Consider the following 23,798-nt stretch of genomic DNA (forward strand, 5'->3'; position numbering starts at 1 on the left):
AGAGCCTGCCCTACACTCAGCTTCTATCTTCTCCAATGCCATGTACAGGACCAGAGGACATAGGCTACTTATAACGGAGAGTCCGAATAGGTAACAAAGGTTGTTACTCCCTACACCTGAAAAACAGAGGTGGTAACATCCATAAAGATCCACAATATAACAAACGCTGCAGGTTGTACGCGCTATAAACCTTAGACCAGAGGTGACAATGTGGATACAGATTTATTGTATGTAGGATCTGTAGGTTATATCCCCTCCATACCTGACAGCAGCAGTGGAAGAACTAGGTACAGTATATACGAGCCACGGAATATCTGCTCATCTTATCTGAGAGGGAGATTAACATATAGAGGTACAGAGATAATACACCGGAGGATAGGGAAGGCAGAGATATTAAACATTCACAGGCAATTGATATTACAGGTTATACGACATGTATACCTAGGTGGTATACGTGTAATAGTGTACCTGGATTATCAGTTATATACCTGTCCTACAGTAATATGTTCATCATACTCAAGAATACTAAGAATATAACTACTACAATACTGCCCTCTATGTACAAGAATATAACTACTATAATACTGCCCCCTATGTACAAGAATATAACTACTATAATACTGCCTCCTATGTACAAAAATATAACTACTATAATACTGCCCCCTATGTACAAGAATATAACTACTATAATACTGTCCCCTATGTACAAGAATATAACTACTATAATACTGCCCCCTATGTACAAGAATATAACTCCTATAATACTGGCCCCTATGTACAAGAATATAACTACTATAATACTGCCCCCTATGTACAGGAATATAACTACTATAATACTGCCCCCTATGTACAAGAATATAACTACTATAATACTGCCCCTATGTACAAGAATATAACTACTATAATACTGCCTCCTATGTACAGGAATATAACTATTATAATACTGTCCCCTATGTACAAGAATATAACTACTATAATACTGCCCCCTATGTACCAGAATATAACTACTATAATACTGCCCCCTATGTACAAGAATATAACTACTATAATACTGCCCCCTATGTACAAGAATATAACTACTATAATACTGCCCCCTATGTACAAGAATATAACTACTATAATGCTGCCCCCTATGTACAAGAATATAACTACTATAATACTGCTCCCTATGTACAGGAATATAACTACTATAATACTGCCCCCTATGTACAAGAATATAACTACTATAATGCTGCCCCCTATGTACAAGAATATAACTACTATAATACTGCCCCTTATGTACAAGAATATAACTACTATAATACTGCCCCCTATGTACAAGAATCTAACTACTATAATACTGCCCCCTATGTACAAGAATCTAACTACTATAATACTGCCCCCTATGTACAAGAATCTAACTACTATAATACTGCCCCCTATGTACAGGAATATAACTACTATAATACTGCCCCTATGTACAAGAATATAACTACTATAATACTGCCCCCTATGTACAAGAATATAACTACTATAATACTACCCCCTATGTACAAGAATATAACTACTATAATACTGCCCCCTATGTACAAGAATATAACTACTATAATACTGCCCCCTATGTACAGGAATATAACTACTATAATACTGCCCCTATGTACAAGAATATAACTACTATAATGCTGCCCTCTATGTACAAGAATATAACTACTATAATACTGCCCCCTATGTACAGGAATATAACTACTATAATACTGCCCCCTATGTACAAGAATATAACTACTATAATACTGCTCCCTATGTACAGGAATATAACTACTATAATACTGCCCCCTATGTACAAGAATATAACTACTATAATAATGCCCCCTATGTACAGGAATATAACTACTATAATACTGCCCCCTATATACAAGAATATAACTACTATAATACTGCCCCCTATGTACAAGAATATAACTACTATAATACTGCCACTATGTACAAGAATATAACTACTATAATACTGCCCCCTATGTACAAGAATATAACTACTATAATACTGCCCCCTATGTACAGGAATATAACTACTATAATACTGACCCCTATGTACAAGAATATAACTACTATAATACTGCCCCCTATGTACAGGAATATAACTACTATAATACTGCCCCCTATGTACAATAATATAACTACTATAATACTGTCCCCTATGTACAGGAATATCACTATAAGAAGATAACAGTTAATACTTTGTAGCCATAAGATGTGCTGTGACAGATGGAGGATGACAGTCTCTTAAAGCAGTATATAATGAAAACATTATTGTTGTTCCTCGTAACTCTTATCTCTGTTGTGTTATGATATCACTTTTATTATATGGTGTCTTAGATACCATACTTCCGACAGCTGTTTGCATACATTGCCTTTTATTACTATATACAATGTTGTAAACATTATATAACTACTGCTGCATTCTTACCTAGACACAATGTGGAGTGTTATCACCATAGTGCAGGGATCAGCAAACTCCAGCACCTTAGAGCCATACAGTGGGCATGCTGGTAATTGTAGTTAAGAACAGTCAGAATTGCTAGACTCTGCGCTGGGGCTACAAAAAGGATAAATGATAGCAAAAAAAAATCCTCCCAATCAATACTGCATATATGGGCCCAGCTCAGTACTACTCCTCCTATCCTTTATATATAGGCACAGCACAGTACTACTCCTATCCTGTATATATATGGACATAGCACAGTACTACTACTCCTATCCTGTATATATGGGCACAGCACAGTACTACTACTCCTATCCTGTATATATGGGCACAGCACAGTACTACTACTCCTATCCTGTATATATTGACACAGCACAGTACTACTACTCCTATCCTGTATATATGGACATAGCACAGTATTACTACCCGTATCCTGTATATAGGGGCACAGCACAGTACTACTACTCATATCCTGTATATATGGGCACAGCACAGTACTACTACTCCTATCCTGTATATATGGGCACAGCACAGTACTACTACTCCTATCCTGTATATATGGACACAGCACAGTACTACTACTCCTATCCTGTATATATGGGCACTGCACAGTACTACTACTCTTATCCTGTGTATATTGGCACAGCACAGTACTACTACTCCCACCCTGTATATATTGGGGCAGCACAGTATACTACTCCTATCCTGTATATATGGGGATAGCACAGTACTACTACTCTTATCCTGTGTATACTGGCACAGCACAGTACTACTACTCTTATCCTGTGTATATTTGGCACAGCACAGTAAAACTACTCCTATCCTGTATATACGGGGACAGCACAGTACTACTACTCTTATCCTGTGTATTTTGTCACAGCACAGTACTGCTACTCCTATCCTGTATATATGGACACAGCACAGTACTACTACTCCTATCCTGTATATATGGACATAGCACAGTACTACTACTCCTATCCTGTATATATGGACATAGCACAGTACTACTACTCTTATCCAGTGTATACTGGCACAGCACAGTACTACTACTCCTATCCTGTATATATATGGACATAGCACAGTACTACTACTCCTATCCTGTATATATGGACATAGCACAGTACTACTACTCCTATCCTGTATATATGGGCACAGCACAGTACTACTACTATCCTGTATATATGGGCACAGCACAGTACTACTACTCTTATCCTGTGTATATTGGCACAGCACAGTACTACTACTCCTATCCTGTATATATGGACATAGCACAGTACTACTTTTCCTATCCTGTATATATGGACACAGCACAGTACTACTTTTCCTATCCTGTATATATGGACACAGCACAGTACTACTTTTCCTATCCTGTATATATGTGCACAGCACAGTACTACTACTCCTATCCTGTATATATATGGGCACAGCACAGTACTACTACTCCTATCCTGTATATATGGGCACATCACAGTACTACTACTCCTATCCTGTATATATGGGCACAGCACAGTACTACTACTCCTATCCTGTTTATATGGGTACAGCACAGTACTACTACTCCTATCCTGTATATATGGGCCCAGCACAGTACTACTACTACTATCCTGTGTATATTGGCACAGCAGAGTACTTCTACTCCTATCCTGTATATATGGGCACAACACAGTACTACTACTCCTATCCTGTATATATGGGCACAGCACAGTACTACTACTCTTATCCTGTATATATGGGCACAGCACAGTACTACTACTCCTATCCTGTATATATGGGCACAGCACAGCACTACTACTCCTATTCTGTATATATGGGCACAGCACAGTACTACTACTCCTATGCTGTATATATGGGCACTGCACAGTACTACTACTCCTATCCTGTATGCATGGGCACAGCACAGTACTACTACTCCTATCCTGTATATATGAGCACAGCACAGTACTACTACTCCTATCCTGTATATATGGTATAGCACAGTACTACTACTCCTATCCTGTATATATGGTATAGCACAGTACTACTACTCCTATCCTGTATATATGGTATAGCACAGTACTACTACTCTTATCCTGTATATATGGTATAGCACACTACTACTATCCATTATCACAGCTTTAATATTTTCTCATAGATATAGGGGTTATCAGGGACAGTTGTTATGCTGCAGGTAACTCAACCTTAAAGAGGACATCCATTTTGGATGGCGTTACGCTTAAAGGCAAAAAAATAATAGTAAAAAATTGATGGTAAAGGTCATTCCTAATTTCCCATGTGGATGTGAGGCAGGTGTATATATACGAGGCCAGTGTACCATGACTGCAGGAGGCCATGAAAGCTTTTAGCGGTGTCTATGTAAACAGACGGAGCATGAGCAGAGACGAGTCTGCATCCAGTAAGATCTTCTCCCTTGTCTCTTTCGCAGGAACTGGAGAAGAACATCTTCCATATTCCCGAAATCCTGGGACAAATAATCTTATGAAAGCCGCCTTTGTCCGACAAATAATACTCAGCCATTGTCTGCGGATAGGATGTGTGTATACACAGCAATAGGTAAAGATTGTGGAATAAGAACATATTTTATTATAGTCCCGGATAATCCATGCAGAGAGACTCGCTCCGAGAATCCAGTCTGACTCGTATGTCCTGTGGATTTCATGCCAAAAAAGTTTGTTATTTCAGGGTGATGTTCTGACACAGGAGAGAGATTATTGAAGGGGCTGTTTCCATCACCCACTTGTACCTGGCGTGCGTCATGACCATCCCAGCATGCCTCAGGATTGGCGCAGTATATGAAAGGGACCTTTTTGGAAACGTGATACGTAAGGAATAATGTACAGCAATAACGTGGAAACCATGTGTGAATGTTACATTTCTAGGCTGAAATAGAAGCACTTTAAGTTCTAGGCCCAAAGCCTGAGGCTGCACTGCTGAGAGATTTTGAGGACACGTCCATGTCTGGTTTCCGCGAGTCAGGTGCGTTACTTGAAACTACTGTAGCAAAGTTTTTAATAGTTCTCTTACAAAAATAGTCTAGGAGGGTGTGACTTCTACTCACTACAATTTGTTTTGGTCATGGAGGCCTTGGGTGGATTCAAATGTTCAACCATATCAACAACGACATTCATATCTTCCATACTTTCCGAACCAGACGAAGATAGGAACCGGGAGGGAGATGCAAGAAGAGGGGGAGGTCACAGAACAGTGAAGGGATCTCCCTGGGGCACTCCCAGTGTGTGTGAGTAGATACCCGGCCAGGTGGTGAAGAGGAGGCACATGATGTTAGTGACAGCAGGGCAAAAAAACGTGGAGACCGAGATCTTGAACAATAACTTACAGTCTCCTCCAATGAAGCTGCAGGTAACAGGCTGTGAACTTTCTTGCCTTCAGGCACACACAAAGATCTGGAATGTGGTGTGTAGCTCAGCCCTAGTCCAGTGGTTAGTAGGAGCCAGATTGGCTCTGCTTCTTAGGCAGCAATATGGCAGTCTCTGGGGAATTAGAACAGGGAGATGCAGGCTCAGGAGATGGGTGCACCTCTGAAGGACATAGCACAAGACTGAGAGAAAACTCTCTCACGCTGATTGACACTGACTCAGAAATCCAGTCAGGGAGAGAGACTTTATAAACTCTCCGATCTGTGGATTTCCAGGGCACTTAACCAATCACCAGCTTGGGTTCTGCAGAAAAGATTACAAATGTTGCAACATAATAAAAACATCACATATTAACCCTTCAGAGATTCCTAAAATCTGTATGGGAAACTGGCCAAAATCTCTCCAACTGACCAGAAAATGAAGTCATTTTCCAAATGACCTCTCCAGCAGGACATTACATTGTCACCCTTGGTCCGCATCTAGTCTTAGATTTCTTTTTTTATGGCCTTTTTTTTTTGGAAAAATGTACTTTAAAAAATATATGCTAATGAGTCTCAGTCTTCCTCCAACCCTGCCATTCAGCCGGTGATGCCTCCCGCCTCTCTCCAATTCCGGCGCATGTGCGGTTGCCTCTTCATTGGGCAGCCGTCTGCAAGCGGCCTCAGAGACGGAGCTTCATTGTGCTCGGAGCTGTATGAAGATCTGTGCATGTGTGGGCTTTAGTTACAACCGGGTGATGTCATTGGCTGAAATGAAGGTGGCAGGAATTACTGCTGGGGGTGTGCAGAATTGTGAGACGACAACAATCAGAGCCCCTCAGGCTTATTAGCATATTTTTAAGTAATAGTAATTTTTTAGGATAATAAAGACATCCAAGACCAGATTCAGACCAACGGTGACAACAGCAACTTGTAGGTGATGGAGAAGCCAGCATTAAGCGTGTACCTTTCCTGCAGCGCCACCATAGGTGAAATAGAGCATTACACAAAATAAACTCTTATAATAATGCACAATACAGTGAATATAATGACACAGGACAAAAATATATTTTTTTAAAACCAATTTATATGGGGGGGGGGGGGGGGGGATGGGGGAAGCAAAATCTTTCAAGTCAAATTCCAAAAAAATAATCTCTGGATTCGAAAGACTCCCCTACGAAACAAAACATTATAGAAAAAAAAAAAATAGTAAAAATTGACAAATAAATACAATAGAAACTGAACAGTCCAACCTCTTCTTGCCCATACGGGTGCAGAAAACCTTCATTTTTTTTTCCAAATAAATAATTCCTGCAAAAATTAACAGACAATAAAACTTAACAGAAATTATGGTCGATGTCATAGGAAAACAAAGTCGACGCGTAAAATTCCTGAGTGTTTAGGCGATTCATCTTTTTAGATGAAATTATACAAGGTACCAGGGGAGGATGGAGAAGTCTCCATTTCTGTTGTCTAAAAAAAAATTTATTTACTTAAAGGGGAGTTCCATTATATGTGAATATGTGATTATTGGGGGGGGAATCTTTCACCCAGGATCCCCTGTCTCACTTCACATTATTCTTTTGGCCTCTCTAAGTTTGTGGTCCATCTTACACACTTAACGATGATCTTTAACATCTTTAACTATCTAACTTTCTACCTATTGCCACCTTTATCAGGCGCTGGTTCACAGATTCCAGAGCCGTTTCAATTTTTTCTCTAGCCTCCACCATTCCTGATATATCATTGCCGTTAGATTCGGAACTCAATACGGTAATTAGGTTGTAGAAGGTCAGGTGGGTAGTTCCACTCAGTTTTTTACTCAGTTCTCGAATTTTGCGTTGATAGATTTCATATTATACTTCACTAGAGATGAAAAAAACACCATTTGGCTGCTTACAGGCCCTACTAGAGAGGGCACTGAGAAGTTACTGCATAAAAGTATGCAAAATGCTGTTTAGCTCCCCCTAGTGGTGGCTGGAAGAAGCCATAATTTACAATTTCAATCATTTATGTCCAGGAGAACATAGAGAGACACTGCTATAACAGTTATTGGAGTACTGTTGGAGTATCCCTTTACGTCCTGCTTGTCCTAAATTTTATCTTTGGAATCTGCTTTACACTGCACCTATACATAAATTATACCTCAAAAAGGCACAGGTTTCCATCACCCTGCGGAGGCCATAATACTGGTACAAAATAATACAGAGAATCCCATTGCCTGCAATGGGATTAACATGGGAAATTAAATATACAGCATTGTCCTTCAATTATCTTTCCTAAATTTAAAAAAAATCTGCAAAATAAAACAAAATCCATCTTAAAAATTTCTTATTAAATTCAAATAGTTTTTTTTTTTAATGATACCGGCTTGTAAGAAAGTAGGTGACAATAAATTGGGCGTCTGTTTTAGCGATTTAAAGGGGTTGTCACAGTCAGGATGACTGCGCACAAAGATTCAGGACAGTGTGGAAGTTCTGTGACAACCCCAGTCACAGGTGTGCTGGCGGCCATAGTGGTTGTCACCCGGCTTTACTAAAAACTTTGTTTTTTTGTGTACAATGACGAATAGCTGCACTTATCTTGGTTTGCATATAATTTCAGAGGAATGTGGGGGAGGTGCTTGATTAAAGGGGGTGTCTAGGAGTACAAAAACAGGACTGCCTCCAAACACCTGCCCACGGTTTTTATTGCAGCTCTGCTGCAATTCCAGACACAACCTGTGAACAGTACCAGCGCTGTATCCAGAAATAAAAGATAATCCGGACAATATACCGTTCATCCATCGTCAACAGAGAAATGGTTTTGTATATCAGGAACTAGCACCTCGAGTCACTACCCTACAATGCTGGGAACTTCCATAAGAAGGCATCGGGCGGCCATTTTGAATCAGTGCTTCCATAAAACTGGGACACACTGCAGTCACACTACCGATCACGGCGCATACATTCCTCGAGAGAAAGAGGGGCAAATACTGTCTCATTTACAAATTTTGGGGGCAGAAAGACACATTTGTGATTAAGACAACACAGCAGGTTGATGAAAAATTGCAGCTGCTCCTGAAATAGGTGTTTTGCTTAAGGGGTGTACTACAACCCCCAGCATGTTCCATAATGCCAATGCACATATCAGGTAAGAGGTCCATATGGTCCAGACAATGTGGAGGCTTCAAGAGTAAGGGACTGGGGGTATGCACATAAACCAGGCACAATCAGTGGTTTAGCATTTCCGTATGAATTTCCTGCATGTCTCCGCTCTCTGACCATAGTCGGAGCGCAGACTACCCTGATTTTCCGGAGTGCCATGAAGATGACCCTTGATGCGGCTTCAAGCAGCAATATGATGAATACTCCTCAGGAGGAAGGATGGTTTTTATATCACATCGCATTACATAGGTCTACATGTCTATCAAGTAGTGGTGATGCCCTGAGTCTGATGGGTGGAGCAAAAGTCACAATGGAGTCCACCACTTAGGTCCTTGACCACTCCTTCCCGCACCAGCGTCTGCAGCAGCTTCCTCTCCTTGCTGACGTCATGCATGGGCTGACGGTTCATCGCGTTCATGCAGAGGTTATCAAAGTAATGTAAGGGGATATGAGGCTGAGTGAGGTCGTATCCAAAGCCGGCGATGCTTACTTCATCACACAGATGGGTGGCCAGGACTATGGCTATGGCTCCAATGGTTGGAACGTTCTGGAAGGAAAACAGACAAAGTGACAGATGAGAATTGGTAGGATCTATTCACATTGTTGAAGTTGTGGTACCCCTGCCCCACAGCTTTGTCTAAAGGGGCAAAAATAACTAAAACATACTGGATCCAGCAGCATGAGACATGGGGTGACATTTTGGTCTGGGGTCTCTGTACTTGTAGTGGTCTGTTGCACAGCATTATACAGATATATATCAGAGGTGTGTGTATGTATGTATGTAGTAGGACTGTGTATAAACTTCTGGTTTCCACTGTATATACACACACTATATAAAAATCAGAAGCTTCCAGATACATGACATCATAAATATGGGCTGCCCGAAATTATTTAAAGTCATGGTAATCTTAGTGTATGTACACTTTTAACTATGCATAAAGCTGTAAAAATGTCTTTAAAAAATTCACTCTCATTATTCTGGCATTTGACAAATGTTTATAATTTTGGCAATACTTACTGACCTGAAATGGGAAAGGTTTATTTCGATTTCATGTCAGAGAGAAAATCATCATACGTGTCTTACTATATAGTGTATAAGTGTGTGTGTATATGTGTGTGTGAAAATGAAGCAAAGATGTGTCCGTGTATAGCTGAGGTAACCCACAAGTATTTTAAGTCATAAGATGGTCTGCCAAACACTATTTCGGCCCAAAAAGCTTTCTTGATATGTAAAGTGAAGACTTTTACCTCATGATTTCTTGATATGTAAAGTGAAGCCTCCTGTGTTTTACCTCATCAGCCAGACATTCCTGACCATAAAATGGCCGCAGATAGAGGCTCATGTGATCTCTATCTGTCCATGAACAATCGCCCTGCCAGGACCTTATGAATATAAGATCAAACATGAGGTAAAAGTTGACGACCCCCTTACTCCGTTTCAACTGAAGTCAGTGTAGTTGTCCGCCCGTCACAATTCCCCGAGCTACTCAGATTTTAATTGCCGGTGTTAACATAAGTGACATCACCTTTAACGAGGACACCCACGCTTGAGTCAACAAGAGTCTGCAGCTGAAAACCGGGATTACAATTAGCCCTTAGAGGGGGGTGTCAGCAGTGGAGTGGGATGTCTCCCTGTCACTTCAATGATAATTGTCACCGAGCCCAGCGCCAAACCCATCATTACAGTCCATTACTTCCCACACATCGCCACTCTGTGTACCTTATCCCAGCCCCACCACTTCTGCCGTGGTGGGAGAAATTCCAGGATGTCCATTGCCGTCTCCTTGACTATGAGGGGATTCAGGATCCGGATCTGGTGCGATTTGAGAGGTAGTTTTTCTGTGACGCTCTTCCAGAAAAATAACCTGTCCCAGGTGGACTGTGAAGAGAGGGAAAGTGTGACGCTGACGGATTATCACATAGACATCGCGACTACGGTCGGGATCAGCAATTTAGCAATACATGGCCTCATGTTCATGCTCTGATTGGTTTCCATGGGCAACTTTTACCTCAGAAACTTATGATAAATCTCCCCCTATGTGTTTATTTCTCGTACATACTCACCAGTGTCTCATTCTTCAGGACGGCCTGGAGCCACAAGAAGTCCGCGTGTTTGAAGAGGACGGTAACAAACAGACTGTTATTGAAATACTCCCGCTCCGAGATCGGCGCCCCCTCGGGATACGTCATTCTGATGGTAGTTTTGTTCCCAACATCCCGCTCGTGGCCGTGCACCGGGGCGTTGTTCAATCTGAGGTAAAAAGGAGGCATAAAAGAATAACCATCTTGTTCCATGACAGGAGACCCCAAAGATATTGTATTCCTAAATTTTGGGCAAATTATGAGTTTTTTTTTTTTTACATAGAACTGATGTATTAATAGGTAATCAATAGAGATGAGTGAACCCTATGGTTGAGTTCGGTGTTTGGGTTCAGCCGTCCCAGTGCCCCCTCTGATCTAATATTGATTACTAGGATGAGCAGACCCAATGGTCAAGTTCGGGCACACCGGCTGATCCAGACATACCGCCAGATTGGCGGCCAAACAGTCATTCTGGCAAATTGACGTCCCTAGCAACTAGCCATGGCTATGACTGGCCAGGGCTAGTAATCAATATAAGATCATTGGTGGCAAAGGGATCACCATGATGCCCCTCATCATCTTCACTGGTCACATACATTTCAGCTCAATTCCATTCAAATAAATGGTTGCAAGGTGCAATACCATGACCAACCACTATACAGTGTACGGCACTGTGCTTGTAAAGGCATGAATTTTAACACCAAAAAATAGAACTTTTGCCAAAAACGCTAAAGTTAAGAAATCAAGTCAACAATGGTGGAATATATTGATACCTATTACACCAAAAAACAGAGATTCCACTACACTTTGGAGGTTAAAAAAAATCAATTTTATTGTAGATGCATCATAAAATATACCATTTTGCAATTAGACATCTGCTAGGGGACAATATCCCTGGCTAGAAACGGCGTGGGTTAGAGTAAAAATAATTGCCATATATTTATCGAGTGAAAAGACATTCATAAGATACTGTATAGACACCCATACTGTTACACTTTTATGGGTGCTGAAATCAATGCCCACATATACCTGAGATATGCTACATATTGTTAATTAGTATACGTGTCCTTACCCATGGACAGAACCACACGCCGACCCCGACGTACGTTTCAGCTGTCAAGCCTTCATCTGGGGGTCAGATGAATGGTATGCATCAAAATTGATTTTTTAACCTCCATATGACCAAAGTGTAGTGGAATCTCTGTTTTTTTGGTGTAAAAGGCATGAGAAGGGTTCAATTGGCTTATTCTAAGGCTGCAGTCTTTTAAAAAACCTGTTTGGTTGGTTTGCCGTATTTCCTCGGGGCAATCAACACGATATCAATCCTGGAAGACGCAAAGGATACAACTTTTTTTTCATAGATATAGGCAATTAATGTTACGGTCCAAAATGGCACCAGAAGAGTGGCCTTGTGACACTCAAGAAAGAGTCATGTCCAAGTCAAGTACCAAAATAGGGTGTGGTTTGAAAATGGGGCTGTGGTCAGTCCCAAAAACTTTAACTCTACAACAAGGAATACCTTAAATACATCCCCTTACACTCTCCAAGTTTTACCTACCTGATGACTACATCATACTTGTCGATGGCGCTCCCCAGCTGTAGGCCATGGAGGATCCCACCGCTCCCTATGACAATGCAGCGGCTGCAGCTCTTCGAGCTCCTTCCCTCGGGGAGTCCATCATTAGGTATCATATCCAAAATCTCATTGAGTTCCCTGAGGTATTGGCGAAAACCAAAAGGAGGGCCATACAGATATAAGGATTCATTCAAGTCCTTGCTCTTCTTCACAAAGCTTTCCAGGCCCATGTTATATCGGTTTCGGAACCTGCGGTCCATTTCCTTTCTCGCAAACTCTGGCCTGCACTGGGCCTCCATGACTCTTTTGGCAAAGGTGTGGGCATTCTGAGGAGACAGGGAACACTACATGAGATCATTACCCACCATAGATCATTGTACGTTGCACCAAAATCATGTCATGGCCCCGCCCATGAAGCACTGAGATACTCATATCTACGAGGTTGAATGCTAAACTTATATATCACTCATGAGCCAACACGGTCCTAGATGTGTGGTGAACGGGGCCACCACTGGTCGCCCTAGATGGGCTCCGGCAGTCTACGACCTACAATGATACAACATCTGCCTTCTCTCATTCATTAAACCTTGGTGCATTTCTCTTTAATTAGCTCTCTATAATCCATAACCTGGATTTACTTTTGAAGATACAAGAAGGGCAGATTTTATTACAGTATATAACCAATGACCCGTACTTTACTGCTGAGGACTAGCCGCCCACTCGCTATCATATGTCCTGCCCCTGCCAACTGGCAGGGCTAAGCAAAGTGTAATCGCATCCCATGTCACGTATATATGAGAAAGCAGCAGATCCCATTACATGCACGCAGCAGAGGCGCTCTATTGTCCTCAGCTGTCACACCACTGCACTTCTATGGGCCTACAGAAGATGGCACGCAAAGCAGTGTCAAGACACCAAGATGTCCTGGGACCATGCAAATTAGACTGTAAGCAAATGAGCAGGAAGGAAACCTACTCGTTCCGGCAGACATGGAAAAACACTATCACAAACCATAGGTGACCCTATATGGCCTGCATGAGGAATTGACGTGAACTAAGTGGCCAAACTAGAATCTTCAGCAGATACTGAGAGTTGTAGTTTAACAAAGGAGGTTGGAGGCCGCTACTATAGCATCTCTCTTATGGATTTGGATATAACTTTTCCCGGCAAGAAACATTGCCTGGTCTACAAGACTCCTGACACCAACATCTGGGGCCTCCTCAAGGAGAATTAGAACCCTCGGATATCCATAGATTCTTTCAAAGTGATGAAGTGGTTGTTTAGCGAAGGTATATCTGTAGGTGTCCATGTCCCCAGAGTTGGCAGTGTGCACTACCATCAAAGTTGGAGCTCTGGACACAGTCCACTAATGGAGTTTTATCGACCAGCGGTCAAAGGTCCGTCATCAACTAGTGAACATCACTGGCCCTGTGTCAGGAAAAGCATTCAAATTAGAGATGAGCTGACCTGGGGTTTGGGGGGAAAATGAGGCCCCTAGCCATAGCGGTGATAGGCCAGAGCCGTCCCTCTAAAGTTTGGTTCCATCCAGTCTAAGACTTTTTCCCAAGTGGGCTGAAAAACTTTGCCATGCAGTGCATATCTTCCCGTGAAATGCTGGGCATGTAGGTTCCTATAAGCTATTTCGGAAGTAGAACAATTGGAAATGAAATCAAATGTTTTTTCAATATTGGCAAATGTATGGGGGGTAGATAAGGCTGATGGACGCTTTACAAAGGAAATAAAGGATTACCTTATAGATTTCCTCACCCGTTTATAGGAATGTTCCTACGCCCTAAATACCAAAGCCACAGCTATTCGTGAACATAGGTTACAGGTTAACACACTACTATACACAATAGTCATCTGATCCTGAGAGATGTTCTCCTTTTAGGCCCATCAAGTCATCAAGGAGGTTTACACAAAATGTAAGGCTCCCCCCCCCCCCCCCCCCAAAATCATCCCATCTTTGTGCAGAGCATGGTACAACGTTTTCCGGACATACTTTTTCCACTTCCCAGTGATACATCATCTTACATAAAAGTCTAATGCAATCTTTTATGCAAATGAGCTTGTCAGTGCACCAAGGGCGGAGCCATGTCTGCAGGTGCTCTGGTCTCTTCCTACTACATAGTGACATTTCTTCTAAAATAAGTAGAAAGAAGAAATGAACAAAAAAAAAAAAAAAAAAATCGGTGCACCAGCAGGCATGGCCCCGCCTCTGGGGCTCAGAGAAGATCATTTGCATAAAGACAGAAACAGACATTTCCGCAAAAGAACAAAATGTTATTATATCATATGATTTTGAAGCCTCTGCTCTAAAAATATTGACGCCTCTTGTTAGAGCAGAAGAACCCAGAAGAAAACATTTGGAGTACTGCTATCAGGGCCGTTATTAAAGGGGGACTACTGGGAGTCTATACACGGGCCCCAGCAAAAGAAGGGGGCCTGGACCCAACATTCCCCCTTCCTGAGCTGTGGTAGCACAATCCCCGTCTGCACGTGCTGTGTGCTATGTTCCCCCACCGTCCACTTGGCGTGCAGGCTACATAGTTGGGAAAAAAGTCACAATTTGTGGCCTTTTTTTCGTGGCTTGTATACTATAGGCGTATATTCCGGTCTAGGGCAATATATACCAGGGTTATTTTGATCTGCTGCATCATCCTATCACTATTTAGTAATCTTGGTTCCAGTGCTGTTTCTATGTATCTAGGTAGTAATCTTTGTTCTGGTCCGGTTTCTATGCAGTAAGGTTGGTTCTGGTAATGCATCTATCCTGGTTCTGGATCTAGATCTATGTAGTAATCTTGGTTCTGGCAACATATCTATGTGGAAAGTTTTTTTCTGGTAATCTATACATGTAGTAATCTTGATTCTGGTCCTGTACCTATGTAGTTACCTTTATTTCCATAGTTTATCCTATGGAGTAGTTTTTTTTCTGGCAAGGCATTCATGTAGTATAATCTTGGTTCTGGTAACATATCTATGTAGTAAGCTTGGTTCTGGTTATGCATTTATGTAGTAAGCTTGGTTCTGGTAACATATCTATGTAGTAAGCTTGGTTCTGGTTATGTATTTATGTAGTAAGCTTAGTTCTGGTAACATATCTATGTAGTAAGCTTGGTTCTGGTTATGTATTTATGTAGTAACCTTAGTTCTGGTAACATATCTATGTAGTAAGCTTGGTTCTGGTATGGCATCTATGTAGTAAGCTTCGATCTGGTACCGTATCTATGTAGTAAGCCTGCGTCTGGTAACGTATCTATGTAGTAAGCTTGTGTCTGGTAACGTATCTACGTACTAAGCTTGGTTCTAGTATGGCATCTATGTAGTAAGCATGTATCTGGTAATGTATCTATGTAGCATGGTCCTGGTGATGTGTCTACATAGTATGCTTGGTTCTGGTAACATATCTATGTAGTAAGCTTGGTTCTGGTCCCGCATCTATGTAATAAGCTTGGTTCTGGTCATGTATCCTTGTAGTACGCTGGTAACATAGCTTTGTAGTAATATTGGTTTTGGTACTTTTCTCCATGTGATACATTTAGTTATGTTACAGTTTCTATGTTACAAGTTTTGTTATATTACTGTTTTTAAGCACTAAACGTCAGATCATTTAAACCCTGTAAGGAGGCAGCAATCTCTTTACAGCTGAGGGTTCACAATAATTAACTATTTATGTGATGTAGTGCAGTCAATTCAAAACGCATGTGGGAGGGTTAGGGTTGGGGGCGCACATAACGTGCCAGCCAGGGGCCCAGAAACTTGTAATGAAAGTCCTGACTGCTATATACCATGTAATTTAAATAAGATGTAGCTGCAGCCCCTTTGCCCATACACAGGAGGAGGAGAACTTTATACCTGTCTTGTGTTTTTGCTTTCCCCAGGGACTGTGAAAAGCTTCTTAAGAGGCTATTGTATCACATAAGACACGTCCTCAGGTAATGCATCTGCCTGTGCGCTAGGATACACAAACCAGTGATCCAAAGGGCCGGATACAGTGTCACACAGGGGGATGATGGGAGTCACCGGCCCCTATCCTGATGAGAGTAGTGTTACAGAGCAGCCAGTGGGTGCTATCTCTATGATGCTTGGGGTAATAACACGTCTTCGTGGACAGGAGATCCCCGCATGCTCCTTATAATAAGGGGTGACTAGCCTGGGCATCCCATGGCCTTGTTCCTTGACCTAATCCATTGGCTGTAGGTGACTACTCCATGGTCTGGAGCATAGAGCCAAATGCCAGTCAACAGGTGCAATAATTTGGAGGCAATAACTACTGTGAGCTCAAGCCCCCAAATTAATACAGTTCCCCATAAGGGAAGAGGGGGTGGGGGAGGTTGACACAATATAAACATAGTCCAACCTTAATGTGTTTGGGGTCCACCACTCGGAGGTCACACGTCTCTGCATCCAGCCCGACTTTGCAGATGTACAGGAAACATATGGTGAAGCAGATGAGGAACAGAATCCTAACAAAGAGAAGAAAAAGATGATACAAACGTAACTACATGTATACATAGAAAGTAGAATCCAACAAAAAGAGAGGGAAAGCCTCTGTATTTAGGTTACATTTCATAAAACCCCCTTCCCCGTAACATGGTATCCGTATGTCAACACGTTTTAGAACAATATGCTCTTACTCCTGACAGAATGTCAAGGACTTTCTGAGCCCCGGCACGTTCTACATGACTGACTACGAGGAATGAGGCGGAGATGGACCTGAAATTATTCCTCAGGTCTTCTGATCAATAGACAAATAGCGGAATCATATCGGAAAATACGGGAGAACTGTGCAGAACGGGGGAAACACGCGTCACCTCCGCTCTGTAATACAACCCTGATCAGGAGCGGAGACTCCCATCATCCCGCGTGACACTCTATCCTCCCCCAGGGGATGACTTGTTAGGTAACCCCACGGTGGATTACGTCTTATATGAAACAGTAACCTCTTCATTGTGAGCGAGGACAGTTGTATCCACACAAAGGAAACGTTCTTTACGACGCATACGTTTATTTTTATCATTAGTTTTGTTCCTTTTTCGGATGTTTTGGATTTCCAGACATGTACTACAGTCTAACTTGGCATCTACCATCAGTTTGATTACTTTAACCCTTGAAAAACGGGACACGCCCACTATTACAGTGGCCACACCCCCTTTTAAAAGTGAGTACTATGCCAAAGTCCTGGCACGGACCTAGTAGTTTATCTCCCCAAATATTGATTCTCTTCCCCAGAAAGCAGCGACATGCGCTCCGGTCATCGGGTTATCTTGTCGGGTAACTGCAGCGGTCGTGCCCGTGATTTATTGGACGGTGACAGGTTAATACACAACCTGATAATAGTAGTAAAGGTCACCAGTCCCCACACCTCTGCTTATCTAAACATAACTACTCGATCACATACCTGAACCCTGGAGAAAGTGCAAGCTAAACCCATGACATCATATATAGTGTGCTACATTATACATCTATAGGCAGACAGAGGGGGGGGGGGCTCCTGCTGCAGCCGATTGTCTCACAACCAGACAAAGGGAGGCGGAGAGGACAGCACACATCAATTTTATTTTAATGATTTGACATTTTCTGTACCAGGTACCAGGAACAAACTTCTTAAGAGCCTCCGTCGGCTTTCAGGTTTCAGGATGGAGGACTGTTTGCAGATGAGCCTGAAGGTGTTAATAAAGCCTGGAGCCCCTCAGACTCTTTTGCATATGGTCTTTCATCCTGGTGGTAGATGCCCTTTAAGGACCTTTAAAGGACCTTCACAGGTCCCAAGATGGCTCTTATATAAATGTGTGACAAGGGTTAGACTGGTCCACCAAAGTCTGGAGTTCCAAAGGTTCTTTGGATGGGCCCAGTCTGTTATGTGATAAAGGACTGCAACAGGTCCTACAACAGGAAACCGAATTTCAAGTTCATGGAGGGTGGACCCCCACAATAATTTTATCCGGTGGGCTCAAGAATCCCTGGTCTGACACTGGGTGGGCTGGAGGTCCCTCTCTTTATTACCTCAGGGCAGTAACAATGTTGGTGGGGGCTTTTCCCTGAGTCCCCAGAAGACCTGTGCCTCAGGCAGCCGCCCAAGATGCCCGTATTATAGTCCACTGAGGTAAAGTGTGGGTAACTGCGATCACAGAGTAAGTCATCACAGCCTGATGCCACACCGATATTTCTTCCTGCACGGGATCTCCCTTCCCCCATGATGACCTATCGCTAGTTCTGGGAACCCCTCAGGTACCACACGTGACTGGTATTAGAGGCTTATCTGGTGCACGTCAAGGCTACAGACGTATAGTGATGCGGATATCATAAGACTGACTGCTGGGAAACTACAGCTCTCAGCACCAGCTCTACATGCATGCTGGGAGTTGTAGTTTCCATCAGTCGGAGAGTACTGCTATCTAAGCTCAGGGTGCAGATTTGGTGTCCTGTGGCCCCTCTGATAAAGCGGATTCCATCTAATCCATAGGATAGGTCATCAGTATCTAATTGTTGGGGGTCCGACACTCTGGACCCCCACCAGAGTGTGGTACCAGAGTGTGGTACCAGAAGAACAGCACCAATCTGAGCTCATATTCCTGGTGAATTCGATCAGAGCTGCAGTAACACAACTCGGCCACTACACAGGGGATGGAGCTGTTCTACCGACTCTGATCCCTGCGCTTATTCCAAAGCAAAGACAGCTGATTGTTGTGGGTCCTATGGATAAGTCATTAATATCCTGAAGCTGGAAAATTCATTCAAGCAATTTCCTCATTTTAGACAATAAGATCATAAGCCGATCCCCTGTAACCTGACACAAAGGGGCTCATTTACTAAGGGCCCTGCAGACCGCACTTTCGTCAGACATTCCGTCGATTTCTGTTTTGCGCCGATGGTAAACTCCGGCGGACCTGAGGGGGGAAGCGACACATGCAGGAAATTGGGAGCACGATCTTCATGAATCGCGGCAGAGTTCATTCCCGTCTGACAGTCCGGATCGAGGATCGCGCAGGGAGCAGGTAAGTAAATGTGTCCCAAAGTGTTCAGTTTCCGGGCAGCGCCACCACAGGAGATATAAGGTATTACACAGTATCCATTAATATGACAGGACTGCCTGTAAAATACAGGGCAGGTCCTCCTAGGGCCGCAGTTAATTATTGGCCTAGAAATTGCTACAAGCCAAGACAAGTAAACAAGTCAGATGAGGTGGATGAGTGATAGTCAGTCTATCTGAGATCCTGTAAACCGAGGATGACCCCATGAATCATGCGTGATCGTAGGGTCACCACCCTGCATGACCTCAGCCTGAGAGAACGTGAGGCAAAGATTTAGTAGTGTGTAAACTTTGCCGGCTGGATACGGGGCGACTTGCTGATCAGTGGAACCGAGACAATCACCGATCACTGTTCTCCTGTCTGAATGGAGCAGGCGTACACACAATCTCATGACCATCGGGGGTCCAAGTGATCAGACCCCGGCGATCATCATGTCACTATTTAGAAATTGTGGTATAGTGGACACTCATAGAGGCATTGTCCTATTAAAAATCATGAAAATCCTACAGTCCCCGTTTTATAAAAACAAAAAAAAAAAAAATAAAGTAAAAAACTGCTATAAAATATGTATTACTCAAAAAATGAAAACAAAAATTATTTCGGCCGCTGAACAAATATAAGTATTTTATTATTACTTTCAATTACCTAATAATTTGTCTGGTCAGGAACTGGTTAAGGTACATGTAAACGGATAAACGCGAGCGATAAAGCATCGGAGAGCAAAACTGTTTTAGTTGCTCAAGGCAACCAATCAGAGCTCGGCTTTCATGTAATAAACTGCTGTGGGAAAATGAAAGCTGTGCTCTGATTGGTTGCTATGGGCAACTAGGACAGTTTTCCCTCTCAGAGACTTTTGATAAATTTCCCCCATGTTTTAAGGGGATGCCACATGTGGCGTTTTGGTCCGTTTTTAAGCATGTCTTTTAAGCCCATTTAAAAACGCATGTGTATTAGAAACGCATGCGTTTTTGACAGTTTTAGGCTGTTTACCATGCGTTTGGCTGCTTACAACCTGTTTATCTATTTAGATCATTGGGAAAAACGGTCAAAAACTGATGCGTTTTCAAAAAAATGAATGCGTTTTAGACGGACTGAAAACACATGCTTAAAAATTGACAAAAAAACGCCCTGCGTGGCATCACCCTTACAGTCCCTCCTTTGTTAGAGGGGTCGCACGACCACATTGATCCAGCAATCAGTTGGATGCGATCCAGCAGTAACTGGCTCTTTTTCCTACAGTGCCTCCAGAGGTGAAATCAAGCATTACACAATGTCCACTAAAATCACTACACGCAGAACTGGACAGGTCCTCCAGAGTAGGAGACACTTTTGGTGACACTTTCCAATGGGACAGAAAAAAATTAGGATCCTAAAGAAAGGACGACCCCTATATAAATGTTAACCCGCAGACTTAGGGTGATGCCACACATGGCGGTTTGAACCCGGTTTTGGTCCGTTTTTAAACAGTCCGTTAAAAAAAAACGCATCCATTTTTTTAAAAAATGCTACCGTTTTTGACCAGTTTTAATTAAGATAATTGGTAAAACCTGTCAAAAACACATGCGTTTTTTAACGGACTGCTAAAAACGCCTACGTTTCAAAACGCCACGTGTGGTATCACCCTTAAAGAAAACAGGTTCTGAAAACTTGACAATTTAGGACAATGTTTTGTGAGAAATATTCTGTAGCCAAAAACCAGATGCTAGACCCTGATCAGGTGATCAATTTTCCTGCAGTGCCACCACAGGTGATAATAATAATTATTACACACAGAAGCTTAAAGGGGTTGTCCACTTTACCTCATGTTTTTGTAATATGTGTGTAAGTGTGAGGGGGGGGGGGGGAATATTGTGTAATTTACCAATATACATCTAGTAATAGTTCTGCTCCGCTTTCTTGATATGTAAAGCGAGGCCTCCTGTCTTTTACCTCATCAGCCAGACATTCCTATCCATAAAATGGCCGCAGATGGAGGGTCATGTGATCTCTGTCTGTCCATGAACAATCGCTCTGCCAGGACCCTAATCTTATATTTATGAATAAACAAATAAATAAATAGATGATAGTCATAAGGTTCTTGGCAGAGAGATTGCTCATGGACACATATATATCACATGACCCTCCATCTGCGGCCATTTTATGGACAGGAATGTCCGTCTGATGAGGTAAAATACAGGAGGCCTCACTTTACATATCAAGAAATCATGAGGTAAAAGTCGTCACTTTACACATCAGGAAAGCGGAGCAAAACTAGTAATAGATGTATATTGGTAAATTACCTCATATCCTGCACTCAAACATTACAAAAGCCATGAGGTAAAGTGGACAACCCCTTTAAATATCTATGTACAAGTGTCTTTGCAATGCAGGAACATGTCAGGTTTTGACGAGATAGAGAGATAGAGCCGCACTGCCTTCCTGATAATGGATAAGGGTCAGGAGAATCCAGTCATTCCTTTCCCCTTCAAATGAGGAATGTCTTAAGAATGAAAAACATATGCAGCAGAGAGACACGGGATGAGTTAGATACGTGCGTACGAGTGTATAAACTTGTTGTATTGTTACTTAAATATTGCAGGGAATCTGTCAGCAGCTGTGACCATGCAGAACTGCAGCCAGGGTTGCATGTTGTCCTTGGAGAGATGTGCAATCATAGCTTCATCTGTGTTGTAAGTAGCAGCAGGACTGTGAAGGGTGCAATTATATTTTAGGACGGTAGTGCATGTAGCACACTGGTGTGGTGTCCTCACACTGTACTGTTAGTTCTTTGCACTGAACAGCCCCTGAATACATGCTGGCTTAATGGATGGAGCACAGCAGTTTATGGACACAATCCTGGAATATAAAAGCACATTTCACAGTCCTGCTGCTACAAACACCCCTCATAAAGGTATGATTACACATCTCTCCAGGGAGAGTAGCTAACATTGGCTGCAGAGAGCTAGGAGCACAGCAGTGTGGGGACACAATCCTGGAACATAAATGCATATTTCACAGTCCTGCTGCTACTAACCCCACTCATAAAGGTATGATTACAAATAAAGGTATGATTACACATCATCTCTCCAGGGACAATACCTAACACTGGCTGCAGACTGCATGCCCAAAACTGATGGGGGAACTCCCTTTAAGACAACATCAAAGGGGTTAATCTAGTTTCTAAGTTACTGCACTGCACATAAACAGCCTCCGGACTGCCCGCTGCAGGCTCCTGTTTCCTTATACATTGTATAAGGAGGGCAAGGAATGCAAGATTTCAGCTCTTAGGACAGGCACGTATCACCCCGTCAGCCGTTCTGTGCTCAAACATTTCCCCTATGGGCCCCGCTGAGTCTGCTAGAGATTCTGCTCACCCTGCCCCTCCTGTGTGACCTCTACCCGTCTCCGGCAAATCTTATGTAACAAAAAGTTCTGCTTTTTTTTTGCTACCCTTCCTCAAAGTTCAAGATCACCGTTTGCCGTCAGTGAATGCTAACCTTACTAAAAGAGAACCTGTCACCAGATTTTACCCCATTAAACTAGCAGGGGATAAAATGTCCTTTTTAGAAATCCATCCTTTATGCGAAATTTCCCAGTTTACCTATAAAAAAAAAAAATCTCCTTAGTCATGTGACAAGGAGCAGAGAATAGTCATATTTTTCCTGAGACGAGTCAAGTTTAGAGGAGACTGTTTTATAGCAAAAATAGGGGGCCCTCATTATTTTTGCCGCTAGTTGCTTTTTTTTGGCATGCGATTTGAGGGGCGTTTTGCACAGTAATTATATATTGCGGCGCACGGCCTGAATGTAATTGGGGTTAGAAGAACAAATGAGCGTCAGTAATGACAAACCACCTTGATGAAGCGGGTTGGAAGTTGATAGGCTTGAGTTTTGTTGGTCTAATGTGGCACCAATAAAAAAAACTGTAGGGATACCAAATAGTGTTAGGGGTGAACAGCTGTGCCCAAATTAAGCAACAACAAAAAAGTGGGAGTGTCCGAAAATAATCAAAATTGTGGCACAACATATAATAAAAATGGCACATAAGACTCAGCACATAAAAAAAAAAAATGTTTTTAAAAGGCCAATAATTAACGCTCTCCATAGTGTCATTTTAAAGATATGACACTCATCTTTTAGACTGCATCAGGCTTGTGGTTCTGGGAGCT

General features: G+C 42.3%; 1 protein-coding gene across 14 annotated transcripts in view; it reads right to left on the reverse strand.

The window, feature by feature from the left end:
• Positions 1 to 9,163: 9,163 nt before the first annotated feature.
• ST3GAL5 (ST3 beta-galactoside alpha-2,3-sialyltransferase 5) overlaps positions 9,164 to 23,798 on the reverse strand; it is a 65,262-nt gene continuing 50,627 nt past the window's right edge. For 11 of the 14 annotated variants that reach the window (XM_072126251.1, XM_072126255.1, XM_072126249.1 and 8 more), the window contains 5 exons: positions 16,978 to 17,083; positions 12,597 to 12,958; positions 11,021 to 11,207; positions 10,677 to 10,835; positions 9,164 to 9,503 (listed from right to left, as the gene is read on the reverse strand). In XM_072126251.1, the coding sequence (XP_071982352.1) occupies positions 9,219 to 9,503; positions 10,677 to 10,835; positions 11,021 to 11,207; positions 12,597 to 12,958; positions 16,978 to 17,083 (1,099 nt within the window). In that variant the 3' untranslated portion in view covers positions 9,164 to 9,218. Of the gene's footprint in view, positions 9,504 to 10,676; positions 10,836 to 11,020; positions 11,208 to 12,596; positions 12,959 to 16,977; positions 17,084 to 20,296; positions 20,381 to 23,798 lie in introns of those variants that run through there. The other 3 variants (XM_072126245.1, XM_072126246.1, XM_072126259.1) reach the window with 3 other exon arrangements.

This window comes from Engystomops pustulosus, chromosome 1 (genome assembly GCF_040894005.1).
Source record: "Engystomops pustulosus chromosome 1, aEngPut4.maternal, whole genome shotgun sequence".
NCBI lineage: Eukaryota > Metazoa > Chordata > Amphibia > Anura > Leptodactylidae > Engystomops > Engystomops pustulosus.